This window comes from Ranitomeya variabilis, chromosome 1 (genome assembly GCF_051348905.1).
Source record: "Ranitomeya variabilis isolate aRanVar5 chromosome 1, aRanVar5.hap1, whole genome shotgun sequence".
Lineage (NCBI taxonomy): Eukaryota > Metazoa > Chordata > Amphibia > Anura > Dendrobatidae > Ranitomeya > Ranitomeya variabilis.
Genome location: NC_135232.1, coordinates 23,372,115 through 23,400,020, shown reverse-complemented (window position 1 = coordinate 23,400,020; position 27,906 = coordinate 23,372,115). Strand labels below are relative to the sequence as shown.

General features: G+C 45.5%; 1 protein-coding gene across 1 annotated transcript; it reads right to left on the bottom strand.

The window, feature by feature from the left end:
• Positions 1 to 208: 208 nt before the first annotated feature.
• LOC143802715 (uncharacterized) lies at positions 209 to 26,179 on the bottom strand. Its single transcript, XM_077281349.1, has 7 exons — positions 25,952 to 26,179; positions 12,981 to 13,126; positions 12,551 to 12,727; positions 12,346 to 12,469; positions 12,201 to 12,265; positions 11,607 to 11,982; positions 209 to 3,483 (listed from the first exon to the last, which is right to left on the bottom strand). The coding sequence occupies exons 2-7, from the start codon at positions 13,056 to 13,058 to the stop codon at positions 1,784 to 1,786; spliced, it is 2,520 nt and encodes an 839-aa protein (XP_077137464.1). The 5' UTR covers positions 13,059 to 13,126; positions 25,952 to 26,179; the 3' UTR covers positions 209 to 1,783.
• Between the last annotated feature and the right edge of the window lie 1,727 nt (positions 26,180 to 27,906).

Sequence of the window (27,906 nt, the reverse complement as noted above, 5' to 3'; positions counted from 1 at the left end):
GCATAAATCACACCCCAACACAGACCACACCCCCACTCATACACGCTGCCACCACTCACCGAACACACGGGTGATGAGTTCCGGAAATACTGCTGCTGCTGTCTGCCAATCAGCAGGGTCACACACTCTAAGGCTATGGATTCTTTAGAGCATACAAGGTTCAGACTTATTAAAGTTTTAAGCTTTAATAGAAAAGGTACAGCGCTTACAATAAAAGATATAAAAATATGATAATAAAAAGTGACATACAAATATGCAAAACAGTTATAAAAATAAAAGTGAGAAAACTTACAGAAATATTTAACTTTGTAGTCTGCTTTCTGCTCCCTGAGGGGGGATGGATATGGAATGGTTCACACCAGCTTGGCAATCCCTCTGTCTGTGACATGGTTTCTATGTGTGAAGGCCTAATTTATAGATTAAACTTGGAGATCAGATTTCTAGACTAGCCTCTCGTGTTAATATTCTAATTCCTGGGTTGTGACTGGATCCCGGCCATTTTACCAATGAATACATTATTTTACTCTGAACACTCTTTGTGTAACCTTTCTTTCTCATAGTAAATAGAAATTGACAGGCTGCACTAGGTCACATTTGGCATCTGCCTTTAAGACATCAAAGGTGTTAAATGTTTCCAATTCTGTGTGTTCACAGGAAGGCCCCCTGTGGTGTGAGAACAGGAAAACTGCCTTTTCTCAGGATAACACATATTATCACCTTGGTGAGACCTGCAGCCTAATGACAGATGCTAGTTAACTGCCGGCCATAAATATACATATTTCACCACACAATCTGTTACAAAAGTCTGACATACAGGTGCCTCTCACAAAATTAGAATATCATCAAAAAGTTAATTTATTTCAGTTCTTTAATTTAAAAAAAGTGAGACTCATATTATATAGAGTGGAAGCCCAGGTTGCTTTGATAGCAGCCTTCAGCTCGTCTGCATTGTTGGGTCTGGGGTCTCTCACCTTCCTCTTGACAATATTCTATAGATTCTCTATGGTATTAAGGTCAGGAGCGTTTGCTGCCAATCAAGCACAGTGACACTGTTGTTTGTAAACCAGGTATTGGTACTTTTGGCAGTGTGGACGGATGCCAACTTCTACTGGAAAATTAAATTTCCATCTCCAAAAAGCTTATCGGCAGAGGGAAGCATTAAGTCCTCTAAAATTTCCTGTTAGACGGCGGTGCTGACTTTGGTCTTGATAAAACACAGTTGATTTCCAAGGTCTAGTGTGAAGTATCCACTTCAAACAAACAAAAATCCAGAAATTGTGATAAACTCTAACCATTGATGGGACAAGAACAGGCGTCCATCAGTCAGGATCTGCCCAGAAGCCGATATCCAGCTGCCACGGTGAAGGGCAGAAGTCTGGATAAATAAGGGGCAGTGCTGGGAATATTGTGGCATCACAAGAAGTTCATGGATTGGGCAATAAAAATATAAAAACTTATTAAATGTTTATAATTGTCTGTCGGTAACCAGAGAAACATTAACTTAAGAGAGCGAAAAACATGAAAGCACCAAAAATGTGTGAAAACCAAAACTTGTGTCATACTGATAACATTTACCCACGACTGTACATTGATGTACAACAAGGAGCGGATTTCATTCTTTAATGTAATCTTTAACACAAAAATGGCTTCTCCCATAAATAAGATGTTGATAATTCTCAATCAATTGATCTAAAACTATAACATTTCCCACATTTTAAACTTGACAGTGGAGTTTCCTGTTGCTAAAAAATATCCGATTTACCAGTGCAACATTTTCTGTATTTTAAACAGGTAACTGGCTTCCCCCTGTGTGAATTCTTTCATGTCTAACAAGATCTGATTTATGGATAAAGCATTTTCCACATTCTGGGCATGAAAATGGCTTCTCCACTGTGTGAATCCTCTGATGTCTAATAAGAATATATTTCTGCTTAAAACATTTTCCACACTGTGAACATGAAAATGACTTTTGTACTGTGTGAATTCTCTGATGCTTAACAAGATTTGGTTTCACGGCAAAACATTTTCCACATTCTGAACATGAAAATGGCTTCTCCCCTGTGTGAGTTCTTTTATGTCCAATAAGAATATGTTTTTGGTTAAAACTTTTCCCACATTCTGAGCATGAATATGGCTTCTCTCCTGTGTGAATTGTGTGATGTCTAATAAGAATATGTTTCTGGCTAAAACATTTTCCACATTGTGAACATGAAAATTGCTTTTCTACTTTGTGAATTTTCTCATGTTTAACAAGATCAGGTTTCCCTGTAAAGAATTTTTTATGTTCGGTACTTGAAAATGGCTTCTCCCCTGTATGAAATTTTAAGTGTACAACAAGATGTGATTTCCAATTAAAACATTTTCCACATTCTGAACATGAATATGGCTTCTCCCCTGTGTGAGTTCTTTTATGCCCAATAAGACTATGCTTATAGTTAAAACATTTCCCACATTCTGAACATGAAAATGGCTTCTCCCCCGTGTGGCTTCTATGATGTCTAATAAGTTCTGGTTTCATGCTAAAACATTTTCCACATTCTGAACATAAAAATGGTTTCTCTCCTGTGTGAATTCTTTGATGTCCATTAAGAATGTGTTTCTGGTTAAAACATTTCCCACATTCTGAACATGAATATGGCTTTTCACCTTTGTGGATTCTATGATGTCTAATTACATCTGATTTCTGGGCAAAACATTTTCCACATTCTTTGCATGAAAATGGCTTTTCCCCAGTGTGAATTCTTTGATGTACAATAAGAATATGTTTCTGGTTAAAACATTTCCCACACTCTGAACAAGAAAATGGTTTCTCCTTTGTGTGAATCCTTAGATGTCCATTAAGAATATTTTTTTGGGTAAAACATCTCCCACATTCTAAACATGAAAATGGCTTCTCCCCTGTGTGAATTCTTTGATGTCTAACAAGATATGATTTCTGGTCAAAACATTTCCCACATTCTGAACATGAATGTGGCTTTTCTCTTGTGTCTTCTGTGTGAATTTTCTTATGTCTAAAAAGATCTGATTTTTGGGTAAAGCATTTTCCACATTGCTGACATGAAAATGGCCTCTCCCCTGTGTGAATTCTTTGATGTGTAATAAGAGTAGGTTTTTGGGTGAAACATTTCCCACATTCTGGACATGAATATGGCTTCTCCCCTGTGTGAATTCTCCAATGTATAACCAGACCAGATTTCTGGGTAAATACTTTGCCACATTCTGAACATGAATATGGCTTCCCTCCTATGGGCACCTTTTGATTCCTAACATCCTTTCCATAACTTCTATTTTGCTTTATAGTTTGTGTTGAATCAGGAGAAATGACCCAATTAAAAGTATCAGAAGATACATCTTTGCTGTGAGGGGCTGAGTGTATATCTTCAGTATTGGCATTCTCTTCATATGCATATTGTATGATAGTACAATCATCTTCTTTAAAATATGAAGATTTTTGATGTCCCTCTGAGCTCCCAGTAAAGTCATCTGCAAAAAAATGAAACTTATTATATAATTTCTCGTCAATAATATAGCCTTATGAATTATGTTGAAGTTTTATGACACTACAATTAACAAATATATAGCTAGGTTCATTTATTAAGTGACTAAAATATCTGGTTGCAAAACAGATCATAATCCCAGACCACAATGTCACTATATTTTGATACCAGACAGTTTTCCACCTACAGCCAAGGCTGAAAGTGTTGGCCTCCTTGAGAAAATGAAGTATCTCTCCCCGAAAATTATTGCAATTGCACATTTTGTTATACACGTTTATGTCCTTTGTTTGTGTTGGAACAACACAAAACAAAGAGAAAAAAAAAGGTAAATTGGACATAATTTCACACAAAACCCCAAAAATGGGCCAAACAAAATTGTTGTCACCTTTCCAAAATGGTGGCTAAGGCAACATTGTTTCAAGCAATTGATGCTCATTCAGACTTGCCTGTGGCAAATAACAGGTGTGGGCAATATGAAAATCACACCTGAAACGAGATAAAAAGAGAAGTTGACTCAATATTTGCACTAAACATAACAGAAAGAGGAGAAGAGAACTGTCTGAGGACTTGAGAATCAAAACTGTTGAGGAATATTAACAATCTCAAGGTTACAAGTCCATCTCCAGATATATTGCTACTTTTTCCATGGTGTGCAAGATAATCAAGAAGTTTACAGCCCATGGCACTGTATCTAGTCTCCCTGGACGTGAACGGCAGAGAAAAATTAAAGAAAGGTTGCACCGCAGGATGGTGCATAAGCAGCTCCAATCAAGCTCCAAAGAAATTCATGCTGTCCTGCAGGCTCAAGATGCATCAGTGTCAGTGCGAACTATCCGTCCACATGTGAATGAAATTAAATGATGTAGAAGACACAGGAGGACCCCGCACAGAGACATAAAATGTAGGTGAGTAAGTCAAAATCCTACTGGAAAAGTGTCTTGTGGAGAGATGAAATTAAGATGGAGCTTTTAGTAAAGCACATCATTGTACTGCTTACCAAAACGAAATGAGGCCTACAAAAGAAGCACACAGGACCTACAGTCCAATATGTTCGTGGGTCATCGATGTTTTGGGTTGTTTTGCTGCCTCTGGCACTGTGTACCTTGACTGTGTGCATGGCATCATGAAATCTGAAGATTACCAAAAGATTTTGGACCCAGTCTCAGAAAGCTGGGTTTGTGTCCTAGGTCATGGGTTTTCCAGCAGGACAATGACCCCAAATAGACGTGAAGAAGTCCTCAGAAATGGATGGAAACAAAGCGCTAGAGCGTTCTGAAGTTGCAGCAATGAATCCGGACCTAAATCCCATTGAGCACGTGTGGAGAGATATTAAAATTGCCATTGTGTCAGGACTCTGAACATTTTTTACCTTTTGTGCATTACTGCCCTATTCCAACATGGCGTCTTTGGTCTCGTGCACTTGTCTTCCTGCTATAAAACTCCACCCCAGCCTTCAGTCTGTGCTAGATTATTCTGCTTTGCATTCAGCTCCTGATTACAACCTGGCCTTGCACCTGCTCCTGTGAACCTGTGTTGGAGATCCTGCCACTCTGCTCTGAGTTCCTGCTGCATACACCAGTGTTCAGTAATCTTCCTTCATCTGCTGCTCGTGTTACTTCCATCTGCATTTGCTGGACATGTAAGCTGTTTCTGCTCTGCAAAACCTGAGACTATTAACCAGGCCTCCCTGGTTGAGCTAAGATATGATTTGAACTGCCTAAGGCTAGGTTCACATTGCGTTATTGGGTGATCGCTAACGGACAGCGTTGCACGGCGAAAATGTCGCAATTAACGCCGTGCAACGGGTCCGTTAGCGCACCCATTGACAGCAATGTTGTTTCTGCCTGAAGCGCATCGCTAGCGCGTGCCTTTTTCGGCTCGCGCTAGCGATGTGCCGTTCTTTTGTGGCGCGCCTCGGACGCTGCTTGCAGCGTCCGTGGCGCGCCCGAGGTCCGTTCCCCGCTCTCGCAGATCCCCGATCTGCGAGAGCGGGGACGTTAACGCGACCCCTACAAATACATTGCGTTAGCGCAATCCGCTAGCGCTAAACGGATTGCCCTAACGCAATGTGAACCTAGCCTAATAGCATATCTATCTGTGTCTGGACTAAGTCAAGGATCTATTCGTGTCAAGTTTCCTCAAGTATAACTGTGCTTCATAGACTTTCTGTTTGTTTGCATCTACCTCTGAAGTTTCCTATTGACTGCTAAGCTGCGTTTGTTATTTGCACCAAGTGTTGTGGACTTGAGTTTCTCTCTGCACCTGCTTGAATCACCGTGTGATAATATAAACTTTACCACTTATAAAACTGTTGTCTTGTTCCACGCAAAGAGTCTCCTGAATTATCCCCTATAATTATTACACATTGGTAGAAAGCGCCTACACATATGAGAGACCAGGAGCAATTTACAAAAGAAGAAGAAACAATCGATTGCAGTTATTTATCCCAAAGAACGTGTACCAACAATTTTGTCCTGCTCATTTTTGAGGTTTTGTGTGAAATTATGCCATTTTTTCTCTTTTTTTTTTTTTTGTGTTGCTCAAATACACACAAAGGAAATTATCATGTGTATAACAAAATGTATATAATTGCAATGACTGTCGTGGCGAAATACTTCATTTTCTGGTACAGTTTAAAGAGTGCCAACAATTTTGGCCATGACTGTATGTGTTGAAGACATTTTCATGTTACATCTGTCTGTCACAACTCTTTTCATGTTAAAATGCTTAGTGGAGAATCCTAAGTCAATCTTTCAGTGAAATCGATGAGGCAGTATCAGTCTCACCAATCACATACATGCACTTTAGCATAGAAGTGGGAAGAAGTTATACAGCCAACTCCTGCCTGTAAAAGTAGAGACCTGAGCTAGCTCCAGTTACTGCCATTTAACCATTCAGATGCCGCTGTTTAATCATTTAGATGTATGGCGCTGATTGTTTACTATTGGAGCCCGGGGACTAATGAAGGTCCCATCATGAAGGTCCTATCACCATCATATTTGTATTCCTGTTAATTTCTTTGTATTCCCCTAGTCAGACTAAAAAAATAAAGAATAAAAATAGTTAACGGGAATCTGTCAAAAAGGTTTTATCAGCAGGAGATGATCACTGCAGGATTAGGTGTTATGTGCCAGGCAGTCTAGCTAATCTGCGTAACCACATCCCCACCACTGATTGGTAACTTGCTGGCAATCAGGGATGTGGGCAGGGTTATACACAGGTTGGTATTCTGAGCACTGCTCCATCTAGCTCAGAGAAAACAGTAAATTCATCAAAGCTGCACTAATTCTGGCCATTTCGACCATTAAGCCACTTCCATTATAGAGACCATCTTCACCCTTTGAGTCACCTATATTGTTGCCTGGTGGATGACTTTCTTGTATCAGGAGGGGAACGGTCTTTAACCATACTGAGTAAGTGTGATGAGATTCATCTGGTGTATGTACGAATGGTGAGAGTCAGACATCATCGTCCCTATTGTTGTACGATTCATTTTAACGAACTTTCAGAAAAGACAAATAACATATTTTTTCCGACAATCTCTTTATCGATGCCCTTTATCCATCTGTTAAGAAGCTTTTGTATGTCCTCATTAAAACATATTTTAGACTGAGCTGCGAGGAAGTAAGGCTACGTTCACATTAGCGTTGGGCGACGCAGCGTCGGGCACCGCTGCGGCGACGCATACGTCATGCGCCCCTATATTTAACATGGGGGCGCATGGACATGCGTTGCACTTGCGTTTTGTGACGCATGCTTCACTGCGGCGCACGCGTCAGGGCACAGAGGACGCATTGCATTTTTTGTGCGTGCAAAATCAAGCAAAAAAAGGACGCATGCGTCACAAAACAATGCGTTTTGCATGTGTTGTGCGTTGCGTCGCCGATGCGTCGCCGACGCAACACATTGACGCAAATGTGAACGTAGCCTAACTGCTGTCTTCACCTCTTCTTAAGACGTGAAGCTTCATCAGCTTTGGGCTTCTTTCAGGGAATCCATGTTATCGTGCAACAGCACAACATCCTTGGATAGCAATCCTCTGAAATTTGACCAAATTTTTTCTTTCAGCGAGCGTCTCACTGTAATGAGCATGGTTGATTGTTGAACATTTTCCCCGATGATTGACTTTTAAATATTTTTTTCAGGCTGCTTTTCTTCGTGCACATCTCCAGTGTGGTCACCATTGTTTCTAGCACTGCAGTCACAAATGAACTGACTTAACATATTCTAACCTGAACAGCAGTGTCTGAGGAGGAAGCTACCTTTTGTACTTGCCATATACAATTTTTTTTAGCTATATATACAGTATATATTTATTTATACACTATATATTTATTTATACACTGTTTAAAAAAATAAAGGGAACACTTAGGCTATGTGCACACTTTGCGGGGTCCTCTGCGGGTTCTCCCGCAGCGGATTTGATAAATCTGCAGGGCAAAACCGCTGCGGTTATCCCTGCAGATTTATCGCGGTTTGTTTTGCGGTTTCCGCTGCGGGTTTACTCCTATACTATTGATGCTGCATATGCAGCAATATGCAGCATCAATAGTAATGTTAAAAATAATAAAAAATGGTTTATACTCACCCTCTGACGTCCCGATCTCCTCGGCGCTGCACGCGGCGGTCCGGTTCCAAAGATGCTGTGCGAGAAGGACCTTCGTGACGTCACGATCATGTGACCACGACGTCACCGCAGGTCCTGCTCGCACACCAACCCTGATACCGGACGGCCGCGTGCAGCGCTGAGAGGTGAGTATATCATTATTTTTTATTTTAATTCTTTTTTTTTACACTAATATGGTTCCCAGGGCCTGGAGGAGAGTCTCCTCTCCTCCACCCCGGGTACCATCTGCACATGATCCACTTACTTCCCGCATCGTGGGCACAGCCCCATGCGGGAAGTTAGCGGATCAATGCTTTCCTATGTGTGCAGAATCGCAGCGATTCTGCACAAAGAAGTGACATGCTGCGGAATGTAAACCGCTGCGTTTTTGCGCGGTTTTTCCCGCAGCATGTGCACAGCGGATTGCGGTTTCCATAGGGTTTACATGTAAATGTAAACGCTATGGAAACTGCTGCGGACCCGCAGCATCAAAATCGCCACGGATCCGCGGTAAAACCCGCAAAGTGTGAACATGGCCTTAAGCTAACACAAAGTAACTCCAAGTCACGCTTCTGTGAAATCAACATGTCCAGTTATGAAGCAACACTGATTGTGAATCAATTTCTCCTGCTGTTGTGGAAATATAACAGACAACAGGTAGAAATGATAAGCAATTAACAAGACAACTCCTATAAGAGAGTGTTTCTGTGGGGGGTAACCACAGACCATTTCAATGTTCTCATCCTTTTTGGTCACTGTTGCATTTTGTCATTGCTCTCACCCCTAGAGGTACTGTACAGTAGCATAATGCGGTGTCTACAACTCAAAGAAGTTACTCAGACAGTGCAGCTCATCCAGGATGGCACATCAATGCGAGCTGTGGCAAGAATGGTAGCTGTGTCTGTCAGCACAGTGTCCAGAGCATGGAACAGATACTAGAAGACAGGCCAGTACACAAGGAGATGTGGAGGGGGCTGTAGGAGGGAAACAATCCAGCAGCAGGACCACCACCTCCTCCTTTGTGCAAGGATGAACGGGAGGAGCAGTGTCAGAGCCCTGCAAAATGATCTCCAGCAGGCCACTAACATCCATGTGTCTGCTCAGACTGTAAGAAACAGACTCCATGAGGGTCCAGTGTCCACAAGTACTCATTATATTCACATCCAGCATCGAGCAGGTTCACACTGAGCAGATGTGACAAGAGTCTGGAGATGCTGTGGACAACGTTCTGGCTGCCTGCAACATCCTCCAGCATGACCGGTTTTGCAGTGGGTCAGTAATGGTTTGGAGAGACATTTCTTTTTAGGGCCGCACAGCCCTCCATGTGCTAGCCAGAGGTACCATGACTGTCATTAGATACCCTGATGAGATCCTCAGACCCACTGCGAGACCATATGCAGGTGCCCTGGGTTTCTTCTGAAGCATGACAACGCTAGGCCTCGTGGCTGAAGTGTGTCAGCAGTTCCTGCATGATGAAGGCATTAATGCTATGGACTGGCCTGCCGATTCCCCAGACCTGAATCCAATCAAGCACATCTGGGACATCATGTCTTCTTCCATCCACCAACGTCATATTGCATCACAGACTGTCCAGGAGTTGTCTGATGCTATACTCCAGGTCTGGGAGGAAAGCTCTGAGGAGCATCCGCCGACTCAGCAGGAGCATGCCCAGGCAATGCATGGAGGTCATACAAGAACGTGGCGGCCACACACACTACTGAGCATCATTTCCTTGCCTTGAGGCATTTCCACTGATGTTGCATCAGCCTGTAATTTTATTTTGCGCTTTGATTTTGAAAATCATTCAAAATCCAGACTTCCATGGGATATTAATTTTGATTTGAAAAATAAAGGAGGACCTAAAAATCAGTCCAGAAAATATTGGGACAAGGGCCCGTGTAGTATGCAGATGTACAAGAGGGTGTAAATATGCAGTAAAACTGGTCTTAAAGTCATGCAAATGACTTTTACAATCTCACTATGGGGTTAGTAATGGGTTGTCTTACAGACTTCTCTCATTACTAACCCCTGGGCTTGATATCAGCTGCCAATACAAAGCTGACATCAACCCCAAAACTATTACCCTACTTGCCACTGCACCAGGGCAAGTGGCAAGAGCGTAGGCTAAGCACCAGAATTGGCGCATCTTGTGGATTCACCATTTCTGGGGCTGCTGAGAGCTGAGGTTTTTAGTCCGTGACGGGGCCAATATCCATGGCCCCTTCCTGGCCTATTAATATCAGCCCACAGCTGTCTGCCTAGCCTTTCCTAGTTAATAAGTATAGAGATGCCTCATTTCTTTTTTTGGGGGGCCCCTTTGTAATAAACAGTAAAGGCTAAGTATACAGCTGTGAGCTGATATTAATAGCCTGGGAAGCTCGATGGTTATTACCCCCTTTCCAGGCTATAAACATTAGCCCCCAGCTGTCGGCTTTCCCGCTGCTGGTTATTAAAATTTGGGGGGGATCCAACGCCATTTTTTTCTTTAAAGAGGTTATCTAGAACTTTACAAAAAAAGACATGTGGTTGCTAACACAGGCAACTACCTGTCTGCTGTACCCGAAGCTGATCATTGACCGCTCCTGCCAGAGATTGAGCTGCTCCCTGTCAACAGAACAGCAGTTTCTCTTCCTGTTGACAGGCCCGGGACTACTGGTGTCATGCTGATTGACAGCCGACTCCCGCTGCCTAATTGTGGGAAGCCGGGTGTCAATCAGCATAACACCAGAAGTCCTGGCCTGTCAACAGGAAGAGAAACTACTGCTCTGTTGACCGGGAGTAGCTGAATCTCTGGCAGGTGCGGTCAATGACCAGCGCAGGGTACAACAGGGAGGTAGTTGCTTCGGTTAGTAACTAGATGCCTTTTTATTTAAAAGTCCCGGATATCCTCTGTAATTAATTTATTTAGGACTTAAATACATGTATTGCACTAAATGTCACTGACATCTCTCTAGCTATCTATGTATATATTATATTCTGATGGGTACGCTGTGAATTTACTGTACGAGGCTGATGAAATGTGTGTAAAAATCGGACAACACATGCATGGTCCGTGGGCTGTGCAATTTTTTTTCTCAAACTTATTGACTTGTATTGGTAAGTCTTGTCCAAAATATACGGCCTCTCGCATCATGCTGCAATTTTTTTTCTCAGTCCGATCGGAGCTGAGAAACAAATCGCAGGTGAGCTGTGACCCTTAGCTTAACATTAGTCAGAGTGCAAGCCGATTTTTCAGCTTGCACTTGTCTGTTTTTCTCGCAGATGAGTATGAGCCCCAATAGGAGCTAATGCTTTCTTAGTACCAAATTGGACAAATACTTTTCCTTCATCGGAACTGACATCAGATGACGAAGAAATCGGCCGCTCACATAAGTATAATTCATCTCCAGCTGTAGATTATCATCCATATTATAAATGACGACCTGTGACCCCACATATAACGGGAACACATCATTATCAATTCACATTGTGCTGAAAGTTAATATTCATCTAAAGACCCTCACCTGGGCAGTGATCTGTAGGGGTCTCCTCTTCACACCACTGATCGTCCCTCACATTAGGGGTCTCCTCTTCACACCACTGATTGTCCCTCACATTAGGGGTCTCCTCTTTACACCGCTGATCGTTCCTCACATTAGGGGTCTCCTCTTTACACCGCGGATCGCCCCTCACATTAGGGGTCTCCTCTATACACTGCTTATTGTCCCTCACATTAGGGGTCTCCTCTTTACTCCGCTTATTGTCCCTCACATTAGGGGTCTCCTCTTGACACCGCTGATCGCCCCTCACATTAGGGGTCTCCTCTTGACACCGCTGATCACCCCTCACATTTCTCTCTGGACCATTAATATTGTTCAGATCTTTATCCAGATCCAAAAGCTGCAAAACAAATATTGTAAAAGTCCCCGATGATGGGAGAAGTCCCCGGGAATAATGGTGAGAAGATCCGGACATGTGATGTCTGTGGTCAGCTGTGATCCTGCCGTCTCCACCGCTCTCATTACACAAGTATAAATCATATAATTCTGGAGGAGAAAACAAGACTGAACACAAGGACGTCACAGCCGTCTACACATCATAGGGAGATCTCCACCTACCTGATGGTCCTGTGGAGGAGGAGGAGCGGGACATCTCTCTGGGGTTGTCCTCTTTCTGGAGAGAACTGAGGAGACACAGACAGGACTGACATCATTATTACATACAGAGAATTATAGGCTGTGTGTATTTAGTCCTGTCTATTACCTGGTGATGTGCGGGGCCGGTGCTCCTCCATCATCACCTCCTGGTACCGATCCTTGTGTCCTTCTAGATACTCCCACTCCTCCATGGAGAAATAGACAGTGACATCCTGACATCTTATAGAAACCTGACACACAATCATACCGTCATCACCCAGAATTCTCCAGTGCCAGATTGTATAATGTCCCAGCATTCCTAGCAGTGTCACCTCTCCAGTCAGCAGCTCAATCATCTTGTTGGTGAGTTCTAGGATCTTCTGGTCATTGATGTCCTCATGTATCTGGGGGTGAGGTGGAGGCACCGGGATTGGGCTCAGGGGTCTTCCGCGTCCTTCAGACACAGGGGCCTGACAGCGATCACTAGAGGTCTTCACTACTGTGTAATCCTGAGTGTGGAGACATTAATTATATCACTACAGACATCTCCAGAATCCGTCACCTCTCCGGTCATATCCCCTGTTATTCACATAGATAATGAGGTCATGTGATGACATCAGAGCCTCTCACCTCTCCGGTCATATCCCGTTATTCCCATAGATAATGAGGTCATGTGATGACATCAGAGCCTCTCACCTCCCCGGTCATATCCCATTATTCCCATAGATAATGAGGTCATGTGATGACATCAGAGCCTCTCACCTCTCCGGTAAGATGGAAGATGATCTCTAGGGTGAGGTTTATTATCCTCTCTGCCATTTTGCCTCTGTCCTTATTCATCTCTGACACATTAATCAGGAAGATTCCCACAGAGACGTTATCAGCAGAGGATTCTTTATTGTAAGATCCTGAAAGGAAAAAAATTATGTAAACAAAGGAAACATGTTTAACCCCTTAGTGACGGAGCCAATTTGGTACTTGATGACCAGGCCAATTTTTACAATTCTAACCACTGTCAGTTTATGAGGTTAAAACTCTGGAACACTTCAACTTATTTCACTGATTCTGAGATTGTTTTTATCGTGACATATTGTAGTTATTTAGTGGTAACATTTCTTCGATATTACTTGCGTTTATTTATGAAAAAAATAGGTATTAGACCTAAAGGTAATTATGATTCCAGGACACCATCCTGACAGCACCCTGGAGGTCGTACTCCTCCTCCTTACAGGGACAGGAAGCACACAATAGGTTAAAAGGCCCTCCCCACCCCAATTCCCTCAGTGTTTTAACAAGTACCACACCTTGCCACATATAACATAATCAGGGACGGAACTAACCGTGCTGTCAGGATGGACTCCTGGAAACATAATTAGGTCTAATACCTGTTTTACAGGACGTCCCTCCTGACAGCACCCTGGAGAATACCAAAGTCCCTCCTCAGGGTGGGATTACTGCTGGAGAACCTTTATCCCAAAGGCAGTCTGTTGGCTAGATACGTATAATTCGTTATGTCTGCAAAACGTATCCAGCCTGGTCCAGGTTGCGGCCTTACAAATTTGGTCTACTGATGCCCCCGCCCTCTTAGCCCAAGAGGTTGATACCGCTCTAGTAAAATGGGCTTTTAAGCCCTCAGGAGGGCTGATGCCTTCTGAGTGATAGGCTAGGGAAATTGCAGAAGTTAACCACCTTGTGATGGTGGCCTTAGAGGCCTTCTTCCCTCTATTTTCCCCCCCAAACAAGACGAACAAATTATGGTCCTGCCTCCAACTATGAGTGGCTTTGATGTAATCAATGACAGCCTGTCTGACATCTAACGCGTGCAGGGCCCACTCCTTCTCATTTGAGGGATTTTCACAGAACAAGGGTAGAGCAATCTCCTGGTTTAAATTTTGGTAGGAAGCTACTTTTGGTATAAAAGCGGGAACTAATTTCCTGATGGAAGACTGGACCTTGGTGGATGAGATCTTTTCTCTGTGGAAGCAGTACCGGTTCTTCTACTGCCATAATCCTCAGTAGAGGAAACCAACATCTTCTTGGCCAGTATGGGGCAATCAGAAGTACCCTCGCTTGATCCTTCTGTATCTTTCTGAGAAAAATGAGTGCTACTGGGGGAAAAGCGTAGAAGAACCATCCCCATCTCTGACTTAGCGCATTGACGCCTTCTGGTTTGTCCGAAGGGTTCAACAAGTGAAATCTTTCCATCTTTGCATTTTTTCTGGTCGCGAAGAGATCTATCCGAGGCCTCCCCCAGAGATGACACAAGTACTGGAACACCTCGTTTAGCTCCCATTTCTTTGACCAGACCTTCCGTCTGCTCAAGTAGTCCGCTATGACATTCTGAGACCCCTCGAGATGGACTGCTGTCACTGATAGGACTGTATTTTCTGCCCAGGAATAAATCACCTTTGCCAGATCCTGGGGCATTCGATATCTGGGTCCTCCCTGGTGGTGCAGGAAGGAAACCGCCATCATATTGTCCGACAGAATCTTGACGTGCTTGACGGCACCTTAACAGTGCTCGATTTCGTCTTAGGGCTTCCAACGCGGCAAAGAGTTCTCTGTAGTTGGAAGACCTCGATCGTATGTCCGACGGCCACTCTCAATGGAGAATTTTTCCTTCCAGGTGCGCTCCCCATCCCCACTTGCTGTCATTTGTGGTGATCGCCACACATGGAGAAGTGATCCAAGGAATGCCCACCTTTAGATTTCCATGCTGAATCCACCAAAGTAGAGACATGTTTCCTGCCGGGGATAAGGATATTTTCTTGTTGAGGGAGGACTAACGACGATCCCAGGCTAACAGGACTTCCCTCTGCAAGGCTCTTGAGTGAGACTGTGCCCAACAGACACAGGGGATACAGGACGTCATGAGGCTCAAGACTCGCATTGCGGACCTGATGGAAACACGAACCTTCATGAGCTCCCTCACTCCCAGCTTTTTATCAGCGGCCTTCTTTAGAATGTCATCTAATGTGGGACCAAACACTCTCAACCCTGAAAAAGGAATGGAGCAAAGCTTATTTTCCGAAGCACTGTCCCCCGACCAGGTTTTAAACCAAATAGCTCTATAAGCCGCAATGGAAAGAGAGCTATTTCTGGCAGAGAATTTTACAGATCCGGCAGACGCTTCTGCCAAAAGTGCCATAGCTGACTGCATGAGGGGAAGGGAAGTTAAGATATCCTCCCTCGGCGTCTTATTAGTTAGATTCTCCTCCAGTTGCCCTATCCACAAAAACATAGACCTGGCAACTGAAGTAGCAGCTATATTTGTCTTAATTAAAGCCGCTGACGATTCCCAAGCTTGTTTATGGAGGCTATCCGCCTTTCTGTCCATAGTGTCCTTTAAGCTGGACGAGTCTTTAAAAGAGATTGATGTCTTTTTGGCAACCTTAGCTACAGGCACGTCAGTCTTGGGAATTTCTTTTCACATCTTAGTATCCTCCGGATCAAATGGAAGACGTCTCCTAAAGTCCCGAGATACTAGTAGGCACTTCTCGGCATCTTCCCACTCTTCCAGAACTATGGCCCAAATGTGATCATTCACTGGGAACATGCGTTGCTTTTGCGCTCTGAGACCCCCAAACATTATGTCCTGTCTGGACTGTGGCTTTGGGACCTCTTCCACCTGCATTGTGTCCCTGGAAACTTGGACTAGCTCATCTGTATCGTCAGACAGAAACAGATATCTTCTGCCTCGCTCCTGACTCCTGATAACACATCGCCCTCATCCTCCTGGTCCGACCCCAGGAAATAGGAATCCTCACTTCGCCCCTTGTCTGTCGGTGTTCCTCAAGGCTCTGTTCTAGGACCCCTACTCTTCTCCATCTACACCTTTGGCCTGGGAAAGCTCATAGAATCCCAAGGTATGCAGTATCATCTCTACGCCGATGGCACACAGATCTACCTATCCGGACCTGACCTCACCTCCTTACCTACCAAAATCCCACACTGTCTGTCTGCTATCTCGGCCTTCTTTTCTGCTCTCTTTCTAAAACGGAACACGGACAAAACAGAATTCATCATCTTTCCCCCATCTCACTCTACCCCTCCACCAGACCTATCCATAAATGTCAATGGCTGCTCACTTTCCCCAGTCCCACACGCCCGGTGCCTCGGGGTGATCCTCGACTCTGCCCTCTCTTTCAAGCCACATATCCAAGCCCTTGCCTCCTCCTGCCTTCTCAAACTCAAAAATATTTCCCGTATCAGCGCATTCCTTGACCGCGACACCACAAAAACACTAGTGCATGCCCTTATCATCTCCCACCTTGACTATTGCAACCTGCTACTCTCTGGCCTCCCCTCTGGCACCACTCCAATCCATCCTACACTCTGCTGCCCAACTAATCTACCTGTCTCCCTGCTATTCCCCAGCCTCTCCCCTATGCCAAGCCCTTCACTGGCTTCTTATCGCCCAGAGACTCCAGTTCAAAACCCTTACAATGACATACAAAGCCATCCTGTCTCCTCCATACACCTGTGACATGGTCTCCCGGTACATACCTACACGCAACCTCCGATCCTCTCAAGATCTCCTTCTCTACTCCCCTCTCATCTCTTCTTCCCACAACCGAATCCAAGACTTCTCCCATGCTTCCCCCATACTCTGGAACTCTCTACCCCAACACATCAGACTTTCGCCTACCATAGAAACCTTCAAAAAGAACCTGAAGACTCACCTCTTCCGACAAGCCTACAGCCTGCAGTGATCCTCAACCTACTTTACCGCCACACAACCAGCTCTACCCTCTCCTAGTGTATCCTCACCCATCCCCTGAAGACTGTGAGCCCTCGCGGGCAGGGTCCTCCCTCCTTATGTACCTTGTTTTTTGCTCATGTTTAATGTATTTTGTCTATATTTGCCCCTTTTTTCACATGTAAAGCGCCATGGAATAAATGGTGCTATAAAAAATGTATAATAATAATAGATCTTCCTTACCTGACCTAGCTATCGCAATTAACGGCATCACGCTTTCCCCCATACCGGACGTCCGCTGCCTCGGAGTAACCCTTTACTCTGCACTGTCCTTCAAACTGCACATCCAAGCTCTTTCCACTTCCTGTCGCCTCGAGCTCAAAAATATTTCCAGAATCCGTCCTTTCCTCACTTGTCAATCTACTAAAATGCTTGTGCATGCCCTCATCATCTCCCGCCTTGACTACTGCAACATCCTTTTCTGTGGCCTCCCTGCTAACACCCTTGCACCTCTCCAGTCCCATCCTTAACTCTGCTGCCCGACTAATCCATCTCTCTCCTCGCTACTCCTCCGCTTCTCCCCTCTGCAAATCTCTTCACTGGCTCCCATTCCCTCAGCGTATCAAGTTCAAATTACTGATACTGACCTACAAAGCCATCCATAACCTGTCTCCTCTGTATATCTCTGACCTAATCTCCCGATATCATCCCTCATGTAATCTCCGGTCCTCCCAAGACCTCCTTCTCCCCTCCACACTTATTCGCTCCTCACCCAACCATCTCCAAGACTTCTCCGGAATATCCCCCATCCTCTGGAATTCTTTGCCCCAACACGTCTGACTATCAACCACATTTGGATCCTTCAGGCGGAACCTGAAAACCCACCTCTTCAGGAAAGCCTACAGCCTGCACTGACCCTGCTGCCTCGTCACCACTACCGGAGCTACCTCCTCACCAACACCGGAGCTCCTGCAACCCTCAACCTATTGTCTCCTTCCCCACCATCCTGTAGAATGTAAGCCCGCAAGGGCAGGGTCCTCGCTCCTCCGTATCAGTCTGTAATTGTTAGTTTGCTTTTGTAAGTGATATCTGTAACTTGTATGTAACCCCTTCTCATGTACAGAACCATGAATTCAATGGTGCTATATAAATAAATAATAATAACTTGAAGGTCACGTCTTTAACCCCTTAGTGACAGAGCCAATTTGGTACTTAATGACCGAGCCAATTTTTACAATTCTGACCAGTGTCACTTTATGAGGTTATAACTCTGGAACGCTTTATCGGATCCCGCTGATTCTGAGATTGTTTTTTCGTGACATGTTGTACTTCAAGTTAGTGGTAACATTTCTTCGATATTACTTGCGATTATTTATGAAAAAAATGGAAATATGGCGAAAATTTTTAAAATTTTGCAATTTTCAAACTTTGTATTTTTATGCCCTTAAATCAGAGAGATATGTCACAAAAAATAGTTAATAAATAACATTTCTCACATGTCTACTTTACATCAGCACAATTTTGGAAACAATTTTTTTTTTTGTTAGGGAGTTATAAGGGTTAAAAGTTGACCAGCAATTTCTCATTTTTACAACACCATGTTTTTTTTAGGGACCACATCACCTTTGAAGTGATTTTGAGGGGTCTATATGATAGAAAATAACCAAGTGTGACACCATTCTAAAAACTGCACCCCTCAAGCTGCTCAAAACCACATTCAAGAAGTTTATTAACCCTTTACGTACTTCACAGGAACTAAAACAATGTGGAAGAAAAAAATTAACATTTTACTTTTTTTTGCAAACATTTTACTTCAGAACCATTTTTTTTAATTTTCACAAGTGTAAAAACAGAAATTTAACCACAAATTTTGTTGTGCAATTTTTCCTGAGTACGCCGATACCCCATATGTGGAGGTAAACCACTGTTTGGGCGCACCGCAGAGCTTGGAAGTGAAGGAGCACCGTTTGACTGTTTCAATGCAGAATTGGCTGGAATTGAGATCGGACGCCATGTCGCGTTTGGAGAGCCCCTAATGTGCCTAAACAGTGGAAACCCCCCACAAGTGACACCATTTTGGAAACTAGACCCCCCAAGGAACTTATCTAGATGTGTGGTGAGCACTTTGAACCCCCAAGTGCTTCACAGAAGTTTATAACGTAGAGCCGTGAAAATAAAAAATCGCATTTGTTTTCACAAAAATGATTTTTTCGCCCACAAATTCTTATTTTCACAAGGGTAACAGGAGAAATTAGACCACAAAAGTTGTTGTGCAATTTCTCCTGAGTACGTCGATACCCCATATGTGGAGGTAAACCACTGTTTGGGCGCACCGCAGAGCTTGGAAGTGAAGGAGCACCGTTTGACTTTTTCAATGCAGAATTGGCTGGAATTGAGATCGGATGCCATGTCGCGTTTGGAGAGTCCCTGATGTGCCTAAACAGTGGAAACCCCCCACAAGTGACACCATTTTGGAAACTAGACCCCCCAAGGAACTTATCTAGATGTGTGGTGAGCACTTTGAACCCCCAAGTGCTTCACAGAAGTTTATAACGTAGAGCCGTGAAAATAAAAAATCTCATTTTTTCTACAAAAATGATCTTTTTGCCCCAAAATTTTTATTTTCACAAGGGTAACAGGAGAAATTAGACCACAAAAGTTGTTGTGCAATTTCTCCTGAGTACGTCGATACCCCATATGTGGAGGTAAACCACTGTTTGGGCGCACCGCAGAGCTTGGAAGTGAAGGAGCACCGTTTGACTTTTTCAATGCAGAATTGGCTGGAATTGAGATCGGATGCCATGTCGCGTTTGGAGAGTCCCTGATGTGCCTAAACAGTGGAAACCCCCCACAAGTGATACCATTTTGGAAACTAGACCCCCCAAGGAACTTATCTAGATGTGTGGTGAGCACTTTGAACCCCCAAGTGCTTCACAGAAGTTTATAACGTAGAGCCGTGAAAATAAAAAATCTCATTTTTTCTACAAAAATGATCTTTTTGCCCCCAAATTTTTATTTTCACAAGGGTAACAGGAGAAATTAGACCACAAAAGTTGTTGTGCAATTTCTCCTGAGTACGTCGATACCCCATATATGGGGGTAAACCACTGTTTGGGCGCACCGCAGAGCTTGGAAGAGAAGGAGTGTCGTTTTACTTTTTCAATGTAGAATTGGCTGGAATTGAGATCGGACGCCATGTCACGTTTGGAGAGCCGCTGATGTGCCTAAACAGTAGAGACCCCCCACATATGACACCATTTTGGAAACTAGACCCCTTAAGGAACTTATCTAGATGTGTGGTGAGCACTTTAAACCCCCAGGTGCTTCACAGAAGTTTATAACGTAGAGCCGTGAAAATAAAAAAATCGCATTTTTTCTACAAAAATGATCTTTTTGCCTCCAAATTTTTATTTTACCAAGGGTAACAGGAGAAAATGGACCCCAGAAGCTGTTGTACAATTTGTCTTGAGTACGCCGACACCCCATATGTGGGGGTAAACCACTGTTTGGGCGCATGGCTGAGCTCGGAAGCAAAGGAGCGCCATTTGACTTTTCAATGCAAAATTGACTGGAATTGAGATCGGACGCCATGTCGCGTTTGGAGAGCCCCTGATGTGCCTAAACAGCAGAAACCCCCCAAAAGTGACCCCATTTTGGAAACTAGACCCCCCATGGAACTTATCTAGATGTGTAGTGAGAACTTTGAATGCCCAAGTGCATCACAGAAGTTTATAATGCAGAGTCGTGAAAATAAAAAATATATATTTTTTAACAATAAAGATTTTTTAGCCCCCAAGTTTTTATTTTCACAAGGGTAACAAGAGAAATTGGACCCCAAAAGTTGTTGTCCAATTTGTCCTGAGTATGCTGGTACCCCATATGTGGGGGTAAACCACTGTTTGGGCGCATGGCAGAGCTCGGAAGGGAAGGAGTGCCATTTTGGAATGCAGACTTTGATAGAATTGTCTGCGGGCGTTATGTTGCCTTTGCAGACCCCTAATGTACCTAAACAGTAGAAACCCCCAACAAGTGACCCCATTTTGGAAAATAGACCCCCCAAGGAACTTATCTAGATATGTGGTGAGAACTTTGAATGCCCAAGTGCTTCACAGAAGTTTATAATGCAGAGTAGTGAAAATAAAAAATATTTTTTTTCCCACAAAAAAGATTTTTTTAGCCCCCAAATTTTTATTTTCACAAGGGTAACAAGAGAAATTGGACCCCAAAAGTTGTTGTCCAATTTGTCCTGAGTATGCTGGTACCCCATATGTGGGGGTAAACCACTGTTTGGGCGCACGGCAGAGCTCGGAAGGGAAGGAGCGCCATTTTGCAATGCAGACTTTGATAGAATTGTCTGCGGGCGTTATGTTGCGTTTGCAGACCCCTAATGTACCTAAACAGTAGAAACCCCCACAAGTGACCAAATTTTGGAAACTAGACCCCCTAAGGAACTTATCTAGATATGTGGTGAGAACTTTGAAAGCTCAAGTGCTTCACAGAAATTTATAATGCAGAGTAGTGAAAATAAAAAAATATATTTTTTTCCAACAAAAAAGATTTTTAGCCCCCAAGTTTTTATTTTCACAAGGGTAACAGGAGAAATTGGACCCCAAAAGTTGTTGTCCAATTTATCCCGAGTACGCTGATGCCCCATATGTGGGGGTAAACCACTGTTTGGGCGCACGGCAGAGCTCAGAAGGGAGGGAGTACCATTTGACTTTTTTAGCGCAAAATTGGCTGTCGTGTTTGGAGACCCCCTGATGTACCTAAACAGTGGAAACCCCCCAATTCTAACTCCAACCCTAACCCCAACACAGCCCTAACCCTAATCTCAACCCGATCCATAATCCTAATCACAACCCTAACGATAATCACAACCCTAACCCCAAAACAGCCCTAATCTCAACCCTAACCATAACCCTAATCAAAACCCTAAATCCAACACACCCCTAACCCTAATCCTAACCCTAATCCCAACCCTAATCCCAAACGTAACACTAATCCCAACCCTAATCCAAACCCTAACCCTAATCCCAACTCTAACCCTAACTTTAGCCCCAACCCTAACTTTAGCCCCAACCCTAACCATAACTTTAGCCCCCGTCGTCACAAAAAAAGTTCAATGTAACCTTTTTTTTGTACGTCGCGTCCGCCATTTCCGCGGATGCGTGGCCGTAACTCTGCCCCCTCCTCCCCAGGACATAGACTGGGCAGCGGATGCGTTGAAAAACTGCATCCGCTGCCCACGTTGTGCACAATTTTCACAACGTGCGTCGGTACATCGGGCCGACGCATTGCGACCGCCCCGTACCGACGCAAGTGTGAAAGAAGCCTTAGGCTACTTTCAGACATAGCGCATTTCTGAGCGCTATTTTGCGGGCGCTTTTCAAAAATGCGCAATGTCATTTTCGTCTGCCGGCAAAGTGAATGAGAAATTCACTTTGCCGTTCAGACACACCGCAAAAAAACGCGGCGCTTTTGTCTGCAAACACGCCGGCGTAAAAAGAATTGACATGTCAATTCTTTACGCAGCGGCGTGTCTGCGTATCCCCCTAGGGCCCCATATTACCTTCCACACACAGCGCCTTTGTCCTGGGTGTCGGCGTCTTTGTACGGAGGGGTTGACACCCAGGACCGGACGTGACGTCGGACAGGAAGAGGGAAGCCCCCGCCCCCCAGTGAAGCAGCATGGAGTCCTTCTGTGTGTGTGTGTGTGCGTGTGTGTGCGTGTGTGTGCGTGTGTGTGTCCCCATGCGACGCTAGTGCCACCATTGTGCTAAGTCGCCGTATGGGACTACTACTCCCATCCGGTATTAGGATGGGAGAGTTGTCCCTGTGTCCGGTGACTTAGCACAATTGTAAAGTTACACAAAACACCTACACACAATACACATACATGACACACAGTACATACAACATATAACACAGAGTATATACTCACCAACAGCACACTTGTAGGCGAAGCCCTCGATCCTCCAGGAAAAAATCCAAAAATAATAAACCAAATTCATACTCCCTGTCCGCAGAATCCATAAAACGAGTTTCCCACGCCGATCGGCTGCTCTCCGGCGATACACTGCCAGGAGCGAAGCTCCTAGCAGTGTATCGCGTACTGTTCCGGAGTTCAATGACTCCGGCGTCTCGGTTAACAGCAGTACAGCTGCGTTGAACTTTCCCACGCAGCACTGCCGTTAAGCGAGAGTGCCGGGGTCAATGACCGCCGGTAAACTCGCTCGCGCATGCGCAGTGACACACCGACAGGAACTATGGCTCCTGTCAGTGTGTTGCTGCAGCCGTGGAGAGCAGACATATCTCTGGATGTGTCTGTTCTCCATGGAAAATCTTGATACGTGGCACTTAAATATGTGGCAATTAAATACGTGACACGTGGCACTTATACGTGATACGTGTCACTTAAATACGTGGCACTGAAATACGTGGCACGTGGCACTTTGATACGTGGCACGTGGCACTTTGATACGTGGCACGTGGCACTTTGATACGTGGCACTGAAATATGTGGCACATGGCACTTTGATACGTGGCACGTGTCACTTAAATACGTGGCACGTGGCACTGAAAGATGTGGCACGTGGCACTTTGATACGTGGCACGTGGCACTTTGATACGTGGCACGTGGCACTGAAATATGTGGCACGTGGCACTTTGATACGTGGCACGTGGCACTTTGATACGTGGCACGTGGCACTTTGATACGTGGCACGTGGCACTTTGATACGTGGCACTGAAATATGTGGCACGTGGCACTTTGATACATGGCACGTGTCACTTAAATACGTGGAACGTGGCACTGAAATATGTGGGACACGTCGCACAAAAAAGTTACATGTAGTTTTTTTTGTGTCGACGGTCCGCCGAAGCACGACGCATCCGTCGCACGACGGATGCGACATGTGGCAATCCGTCGCAATGCGTCGCTAATGCAAGCCAATGGAGAAAAAACGCATCCTGCAAGCACTTTTGCAGGATGCGTTTTTTCTCCAACGACGCATTGCGACGGAAGCCAAAAAACGCTAGTGTGAAAGTAGCCTAACCCTAACCCTAGCCCTAACCCTAAATTTAGCCCCAACCCTAACCCTAACCCTAACTCTAACCCTAACCCTAACCCTAATTTTAGCCCCAACTTGTCTTCTCCTGCCGGCCGGCAGATGGCAGCAGATGGCGGGCGCACTGCGCATGCGCCCGCCATGATGAAAAAGCCGGCTGGCAGGAGAAGACAGAAGAGGACCCAGGGACCCCGGGTGAGTATGTTAGGGTCCCCGAATCCCCCTATTTCTCTGTCCTCTGATGTGCGATCACATCAGAGGACAGAGAAATAACTGATCGCTTTTTTTTTTTTTTTTTTTTTTGCGGTCGCCGGTAAACTGTTAATTACCGGCGATCGCAAAGCAGGGGTCGGTGCAAATCGACCCCGATCATGTTCTTTGGGGTCTCGGCTACCCCCGGCAGCCGAGACCCCAAAGAACATCCGGGTGCCGGGCGGCGGGCGCACTGCGCGTGCGCCCGCCATTTTTTCCCGGAAAAAAGATGGCGGCGCCCATGGGGAGACACGAGGAGCACCGGGGGAGGTAGGTAAGTATTGGGGGGCTATTGGGGGCCATCGGGGACCACATTTCTCTGTCCTCCGATGTGCGATCACATCGGAGGACAGAGAAATTAAACGGCAAATCGCGTTTTTTTTTTTTTTGTTGCGACCGCCGGTAAACGGTTAATTACCGGCGATCGCAACTCGGGGGTCGGTAAAAACCCCCCGAATCATGTTCTCTGGGGTCTCGGCTACCCTCGGCAACCGAGACCCCAGAGAAAATCCGACTCTGGGGGGCGCTATTCACTTTTTCCACAGCGCCGTTAATTAACGGCGCTGTGGTTTAAGTACCCTTAGCGGCCGCCGTTAAAAGGCGTATCGGCGGTCGTTAAGGGGTTAAAGGCTCTCCATGCCACTTGTTTAGCACCTTGCAAAAGACCATCAAAGCTACTGTCATTCATTATATCTCTGATCTGTGGACCAATAAAAATACCTTCTTTAATCTTTGCATCACTTGTTCTTGGAAATTTCTGTCGCAAGTAAGTAAAAGCTTCCGATTCTTTGTTCATTGCTTTGACAAAATTCTTCATAAACCCAAGTTTAATATGCAAAGGAGGGAGAAATATCTTTGCTGGATCAACGAGAGGAAAATTAATCCTCTGTGATCCCCTGCTGTAATGTCAGTATTGTCTTTTGATTCCTCCCCTGCCCAGGAGATGTGGTATGCTCCGTACACGGTCAGTCGAATGATTCACTTGAGCCTGCGCGGAATTCACATAAAAAAGTGCTTGCATATGTGTAGATCAGCGATTTATGTTATTTCAGTAGAAAATTCAGAATACAGTATACTGTTTCAGTAAAAGTTCATATATGAGTTTTTAGAATTATAACAGAATATTATAATGTTTTGTAGCATTTCTCAAAAACCTGACGTGATAGGAAAAATCTGGAGTCATTTCATTTCTGAAATCAGCATGAAAAAATCTATCAGGAACACTCAAAATTGACGAGGGACAAAACCTTGGTAACACAGTGTAATGAGCTGTCCGGCTCTGCAGCTGCGTGTGTAGCGGCTTTGTCACTGTCACGGCACATGCATGGAGAGCCAACAAACAGGCCGTGACACATGCAGCTGCAGAGCCGGACAGCTGATTATCTGGGCGCTCCAGGTATCCGGGTTCCTGATGCAGATTATTTGGTAAGCGCTATAGTTTGCCGAATAAGCAGTGACCCAAGCAAATTCGCTCATCGCTAATCATAACTACAACTCTTCCCATCATCATCATCATCATCAACCCCAAACCAGCAGCATAAAGGGTTAATCATCTCCATTAATAAGAGGAGAACATCTGCAGAAAGTCTGTTCTCCCCGTGTTTCCTCCCGCACTCCAGAGACTGATGGAGAATTAGATTGTGATAATGTCTGTACAGCGCTGAGGAATATGGTGGCGCCAGAAAAGTGAGTGACAGAAACACACAAAACACCTACCTCCACCTGCAGAGAGGCAACGCTATCTGCGGACAGGACCTGTGTGACGTCACCGTCATGTGATCAGTCACATGGGGAGGAGTCACATGATCAGGGGCGGAGCTCCAGGGTTCTCAGTGTCTGCAGGACTCTGCTGTGCTGGATGATGTCTAGTGTTATAGAGGAGGATGGAGCAGAGCCGTGTGTGTAATGTGTGCGGAGCGGAGCCGTGTGTGTAATGTGTGCGGAGCGGAGCCGTGTGTGTAATGTGTGCGGAGCGGAGCCGTGTAATGTGTGCGGAGCGGAGCCGTGTGTGTAATGTGTGCGGAGCGGAGCCGTGTGCGTAATGTGTGCGGAGCGGAGCCGTGTGTGTAATGTGTGCGGAGCGGAGCCGTGTGTGTAATGTGTGCGGAGCGGAGCCCTGTGTGTAATGTGTGCGGAGCGGAGCCCTGTGTGTAATGTGTGCGGAGCGGAGCCGTGTGTAATGTGTGCGGAGCGGAGCCGTGTGTGTAATGTGTGCGGAGCGGAGCCGTGTGTGTAATGTGTGCGGAGCCGTGTGTGTAATGTGTGCGGAGCGGAGCCGTGTGTGTAATGTGTGCGGAGCGGAGCCGTGTGTGTAATGTGTGCGGAGCGGAGCCGTGTGTGTAATGTGTGCGGAGCGGAGCCGTGTGTGTAATGTGTGCGGAGCGGAGCTGTGTGTGTTTAATGAGTGCGGAACAGTGTGTAATGTGTGCGGAGCGGAGCCGTGTGTGTAATGTGTGCGGCGCCATGCGTGTAATGTGTGCGGAGTGGAGCCGTGTGTGTAATGTGTGCGGAGCCGTGTGTGTAATGTGTGCGGAGCCGTGTGTGTAATGTGTGCGGAGCGGAGCCGTGTGTGTAATGCATGCGGAGCGGAGCCGTGTGTGTAATGTGTGCGGAGCGGAGCCGTGTGTGTAATGTGTGCGGAGCGGAGCCGTGTGTGTAATGTGTGCGGAGCGGAGCCGTGTGTGTAATGTGTGCGGAGCGGAGCTGTGTGTGTTTAATGAGTGCGGAACAGTGTGTAATGTGTGCGGAGCGGAGCCGTGTGTGTAATGTGTGCGGCGCCATGCGTGTAATGTGTGCGGAGTGGAGCCGTGTGTGTAATGTGTGCGGAGCCGTGTGTGTAATGTGTGCGGAGCCGTGTGTGTAATGTGTGCGGAGCGGAGCCGTGTGTGTAATGCATGCGGAGCGGAGCCGTGTGTGTAATGTGTGCGGAGCGGAGCCGTGTGTGTAATGTGTGCGGAGCGGAGCCGTGTGTGTAATGTGTGCGGAGCAGATCCGTGTGTGTAATGTGTGCGGAGCGGAGCCGTGTGTAATGTGCGCTGAGCTGTGTGTGTAATGTGTGTGGAGTGGAGCCATGTGTGTAATGTGTGCGGAGCAGAGCCGTGTGTGCAGTGTGTGCGGATCAGAGCCGTGTGTGTAATGTGTGCGGAGCGGAGCCGTGTGTGTAATGTGTGCGGAGCGGAGCCGTGTGTGTAATGTGTGCGGAGCGGAGCCGTGTGTGTAATGTGTGCGGAGCAGATCCGTGTGTGTAATGTGTGCGGAGCGGAGCCGTGTGTGTAATGTGTGCGGAGCGGAGCCGTGTGTGTAATGTGTGCGGAGCAGATCCGTGTGTGTAATGTGTGCGGAGCGGAGCCGTGTGAAATGTGCGCTGAGCTGTGTGTGTAATGTGTGCGGAGTGGAGCCATGTGTGTAATGTGTGCGGAGCAGAGCCGTGTGTGCAGTGTGTGCGGATCAGAGCCGTGTGTGCAATGTGTGCGGAGCAGAGCCGTGTGTGCAATGTGTGCGGAGTGGAGCCGTGTGTGTAATGTGCGCAGACCAGTGTGTGTAATGTGCACTGAGCGTTCCTATGTGTGTAATGTGTGCGGATTTTTGGGTGCAAAATCAGACAAAAATTACAAGCAGGGTCATCCATACACCCTTGAATGCACTAACTGTAGTATCTCATTCAAATATTG

Coding starts and splice junctions, on each gene's coding strand:
- LOC143802715 (XM_077281349.1), bottom strand. CDS start 13,058: ATGAATAAGGACAGAGGCAAAATGGCAGAGAGGATAATAAACCTCACC. Junction 12,470..12,550: donor TTGAGCTGCTGACTGGAGAG/GTGACACTGCTA, acceptor ATTGTGTGTCAG/GTTTCTATAAGATGTCAGGA. Junction 3,484..11,606: donor CCCTACAGATCACTGCCCAG/GTGAGGGTCTTT, acceptor ATTTTTTTGCAG/ATGACTTTACTGGGAGCTCA.